The sequence below is a fragment of the Nyctereutes procyonoides genome, unplaced genomic scaffold (genome assembly GCF_905146905.1).
Source record: "Nyctereutes procyonoides isolate TBG_1078 unplaced genomic scaffold, NYPRO_anot_genome, whole genome shotgun sequence".
NCBI classification, from domain to species: domain Eukaryota; kingdom Metazoa; phylum Chordata; class Mammalia; order Carnivora; family Canidae; genus Nyctereutes; species Nyctereutes procyonoides.
The window spans coordinates 56,451,194-56,455,879 of NW_026575131.1; the positions used below are offsets into that span (position 1 = coordinate 56,451,194).

The 4,686-nt window shown below is 38.7% G+C and overlaps 1 protein-coding gene across 1 annotated transcript; it reads left to right on the forward strand.

Annotated features, from left to right (window-relative positions):
- Positions 1–462: 462 nt before the first annotated feature.
- Positions 463–2,980, forward strand: LOC129522244 (zinc finger protein 791-like). The gene is made up of 4 exons (XM_055344368.1): positions 463–598; positions 1,453–1,513; positions 2,191–2,324; positions 2,475–2,980. Exons 1-4 carry the CDS (start codon positions 463–465, stop codon positions 2,978–2,980), a joined length of 837 nt encoding a protein of 278 aa, XP_055200343.1.
- Positions 2,981–4,686: the final 1,706 nt, after the last annotated feature.

Here is a 4,686-nt window from a genome sequence, read left to right on the forward strand (position 1 = left end):
ACTTGATCCTGGGACTCCAGGATCACGCCCTGAGCAGAAGGCAGATGCTTAACCACCAAGCCACCCAGGCATCCCAGAAATCCTTTTCATCGCAAGGAACTGATGTTTTTAAAGAGTAAATCATTGTTTCATTTGTATAGTATTTCTTTCATATCTCTGACTTATTGTGGACTTCTTTGGACCCTTCAGGTGGAGGGGAAGAGTGAAAATCGTCACAGACTGTGGCAGGATGAGCTCATTAGAGATGCTATTAAATCTACAAGGCCAGCTGGCATCCCTGAGGATGTAAGTGCTGAAGACAGGGAAGGAGATAGGATGACACAGCCCTAGAGTTGATGGGAGGCCACAGAACTATGTGTGAACTTGCTGTGACTCAAGTCCTGGTTCCCCAGTCAGCCTCCCCTCCCCCTTCCTCACACACACTGGTGGAGAATAGTACCCTGTTGAACCAGAATCTGTGGGATGTTTCAGGACTCGGTGGTTTTTGAGGATGTGGTTGTGGACTTCACCCCAGAGGAGTGGGCTTTGCTGGATTGTGCTCAGAGGAGGCTCTACAGAGATGTGATGCTGGAGACCTGCAGGAACCTGACCTCAGTGGGTAAGGATGGCTTCATCCCTTCACTTACTCTCTAAGTATAAGTACCTGCAAGCTATTGAGCTTGTTCCAAAACTTGAGCTGAACAATGGGAATTTATAGCTAAGGAAGACAGACATGGTTACATTACTAGAGGATATAGTCTAATAACGTTCTAATGCATGTATTTGAATCTGCTACTTTCCCTTTTAAATGCTTTTCACCTCTGTAAGGGTTATAACTCTTTGCTTTAAGAGGAACAACCCTTGTTGGGGAGCATTACATTTGGAAATATTAATTAAAAATAAATTACTCTTCTTACTGAGGAAGTTGTATTTTGTCAGACACATTGGCATCTTTTTTTAAATTTTTCCCATCCTCACAAATGTCCTTGTTCACACTGAAAAACCTTCCATATTTTCTCTTTTAAAGTTAGTATTGAGCATGTGTAGTTTGTCCAATTCCTTTCCACATTGCTTTCCTGACAATAGGGTGTTTATGTCACCGTAAATCTCAATCTTCATGGAGTATTTCCAGTAAATTGCACACCATTTTGGCCTTTTGTCTTTATTGTTGTCAAAGTCCTGAAATAGCCAAAACTCTTCAAAGTTTGTTGTGGTCCTTTGCTCAAAAGTACATTCCTCCTTATAAAATTTGCTTATTTTTTTGGATCACTATTTGAAAAGAAGTGTGCTCCCAACTTATTTTTTTGCCTTCATCTCACCAGTTCTTTCCAAAGAAAGAAAGTTTTGTTGCTATTTTTCATAACACTCAAAACCAGTAGGTCAAATCCTCTATAGTATATGTTTGGGGAAGAAATATGACATGAATGGACTACAGTAAGATTCAGAAGAAATATTCCTGGTTCTTCATTGTAGGTGAAAACTGGAAATGCCATGGTATTGAAGATCAGCACAAGAACCAGGGGACATGTATGATGTGAGTGGCATCAACTTGAGAGAAAGCAGGTCTCAGGAGAGAGTCTGAGTATGCCATGATATTAATGTGTATATGTGTCTGTGTGTGTGTCTGTGTGTGTACACATATGTAGGTATACATCAGATGATAAGTATTCACAGAGAATTTTCACCAGTTTTATAAAAGTGGTGCATGTGTTGATTACTTGAGATAGTTCAGTTGTAAACAGCCATCAGGAAACAAAATCCAAAAGGTAAAAAACACTGAAATGGTATGGGACAGAGCCCTCAATGAGAGCATTTAGCTTATATACCACTTTAGAACAATTCTGACAGGGCAGGAAATGTACACATTCATTGAATATGGTAAAAATGTAATCCTATTAATTGCTAAAAGCCATCGATGAATTGTTAGCTAATCACTGGTAACATGATGCTTATTTGTAACAGGTGTCATGCGGTGGAGATACTCTCAGAAAATAATGGAACTAATCAATGTGGAGAAACCAACCAGATTTCAAATTTTATATTGCATAATAAACTTTCTACTGGAGTAAAGTCCTATGAATACATTAAGTTTGAAAACGCCATCATGGATACTACATCCCTAAAGAGTCCCATAACATCACTTCAACATGGACAGAAATCCCTTCGATGTAAGGAATGTGGGAGAACTTTTATTTGTTACTCATCATTTAGGACACACAAAAGAGCTCACACTGAAGAGAAACCCTATACATGTAAGGAAAGTGGAAAAGCCTTTATATACTTCTCCAAACTTAGGGTTCATATAAGAACCCACACTGGAGAGAAGCCTTATGAATGTGAAAAGTGTGAGAAAACCTTCAGATCTCCCTCAAACCTCTGGACACATAGGGAAACTCATACTATTGAGAAACTCTATGCCTGTAGAGAATGTAATAAATCCTTCTCTTCTCCCTCGTCTCTTAGAAAACATGTGAAGGTTCACAGTGCAGACAAAGCCTACGAATGTAAGGAATGTGGGAAAGCCTTTCTTCGTTCTTTTTACCTGATCATACATGCAAGAATGCACACTGGAGAGAAAGCCTATAAATGTGTGGAATGTGGGAAGGCCTACAGCTGGCCCTCTGACCTCAGGATTCACATGAGAACACACTCTGGAGAAAAGACTTATGAATGTAAACAATGCGGGAAATCCTTCAGCTCCCCTTCATCATTTAAGGGACATTTGGGAACTCACACAGGAGAAAAACCATATGCATGTAATGAATGTGGAAAAGCCTTCAGCAGTCTCTCGTACTTTAGAACACATGTGAGGATTCACACTGGAGAGAAACCCTATATATGTAAGCAATGTGGGAAAGCTTTCAGTTGGTCATCATTTCGAGGACATTTGAGAACTCACAGTAGAGAGAACCCCTATAAGTGTAAACAATGTGGTAAAGCCTTCAGTAGACTCACATCCCTACAAAGACATGTGAGAATTCACAGTGGGGAGAAATTCTAAATGTAAGCAGTGTGGGAAAGACTTCTGTGGTACCTTATCCTTTAAAAAAAAAAAGGACATGGAAACTGACAGGAGGGAAATCCTATGTCAGTAAATGTGGGAAAAACTTCATGTAAATTATATCACTTACTGTGCACAAAATTTGCATACTATTAGAAAAATTTTATAAGCATCTTATATTGTTGACGTTATTAGTGCCTTAAAGTAGACTCCTATCACATTATTTCTAGTTCTTTCTGATAAAAACATTTAGGAGATAAATACTCCTTTAAGCATTATTTTGCTAAGGCAGCCCTGACAAATTGCCACAAAGTTGGTAACTTAAAGGAACAGAAATTTATTCTCCTCCAGATCTGGAGGCTAGAAGTTGGAAATCAGGGTGTCATTAACACTGGTTCCTTCTGGGCCCCTGGGTGGCTAAGTTGTTTTAGCATCCAACTCTTGATTTCAGCTCAGGTCATGATCTCAAATTGGTGAGATTGAGCCTCATGTGGGCTCCCTCTCCCTTTGCCCCCTATCCCCACTCATGTTCTCTCTCTGTGTCTCTATTAAAAAAAAATACACACACACACACACACACACACACACACACACACACACACACACACTGGTTCCTTCTGACGGTTCTGAAGAGGAACATGACCCATGCCACTTTACAAGCTTCTAGTGGCTACCAGCAACTCTTAGTGTTCTTGACTTATACACTTATCATTTCAATTTCTGCCCCTGTCTTAACATCACCATTTCTACCTGCTCTATCCCCTTTTCTTGTAAGGACACATGTCTTAGGATTTAGTGCCTATGACCTAATCCAGGATGATCTCATCTTGAGATATTACATCTGCAAGGACTCTTCAAATAAAGATACAAAGTGGACATATCTTTTGGATGGCCACCATTTTACCACCATATACCCTGTCTGCAAAATTACTTATCTTTTGATACACGGTATTTTAATTATTAATTGCTTACAAAGAAATTATTTACCCTATAAAGTCTTTTGGACCAGTAGATCTTTTGAAGTATATTTTTAAAATGTAACTATTGGGATTTTAGATCGTGTTATTTATTTCTAGTTTTCATTACATTTCAAGCATGTGGTTATTATGATAAAGATACTTTGGTGTCATTGTAATTTTGTTTCTTGCACATACTGGGATTTATATACTGGACATCTATCTTCTCTTTCCTCCTTTCTAAGGAAAACAATATTTTTGAGGTTCTCAGTCTTTAGTATTTACAAAAATATATGTTTGGCATTTCTTCTAGTTAGTGGACACAATATTTTATTTTCTGGCAGAGATTCCTCAGTGTAAAGCTGTTGAAATGAAGACACCCTCATCTGACTTACTTTCCTCTTTTGCCCATTTTTGCTCACCTGAGCTCTCAGCTCAGATGGAATTGGATACAGAGCTTTGAGTTAAAAAAAGAGATCTTATTAATTGAATATGATAGAAGCTAGAATAGCTATTTCAGGATAGATTATGACATGTCAATGTGGGTAAGCCTGGGAACTACATTTCCCAGAATCTTTTCCCAGTATTGTCCCAGATTAGAAATAGCAATGAGATCAGGAGGCAGAAATGAACATTAAGTCATAGTTAGTTTTAGAAGTTATCATACATTGAAATGTGTGCATTAGATCTTGGTGGGCACCAATTTCCAGCAGATTTTCCTACCTTCTGGGCCTGTTGATCAAGAGTGTC

Coding starts and splice junctions, on each gene's coding strand:
- LOC129522244 (XM_055344368.1), top strand. CDS start 463: ATGTTTCAGGACTCGGTGGTTTTTGAGGATGTGGTTGTGGACTTCACC. Junction 599..1,452: donor CAGGAACCTGACCTCAGTGG/GTAAGGATGGCT, acceptor TCTTCATTGTAG/GTGAAAACTGGAAATGCCAT. Junction 2,325..2,474: donor GCCTTATGAATGTGAAAAGT/GTGAGAAAACCT, acceptor GTGCAGACAAAG/CCTACGAATGTAAGGAATGT.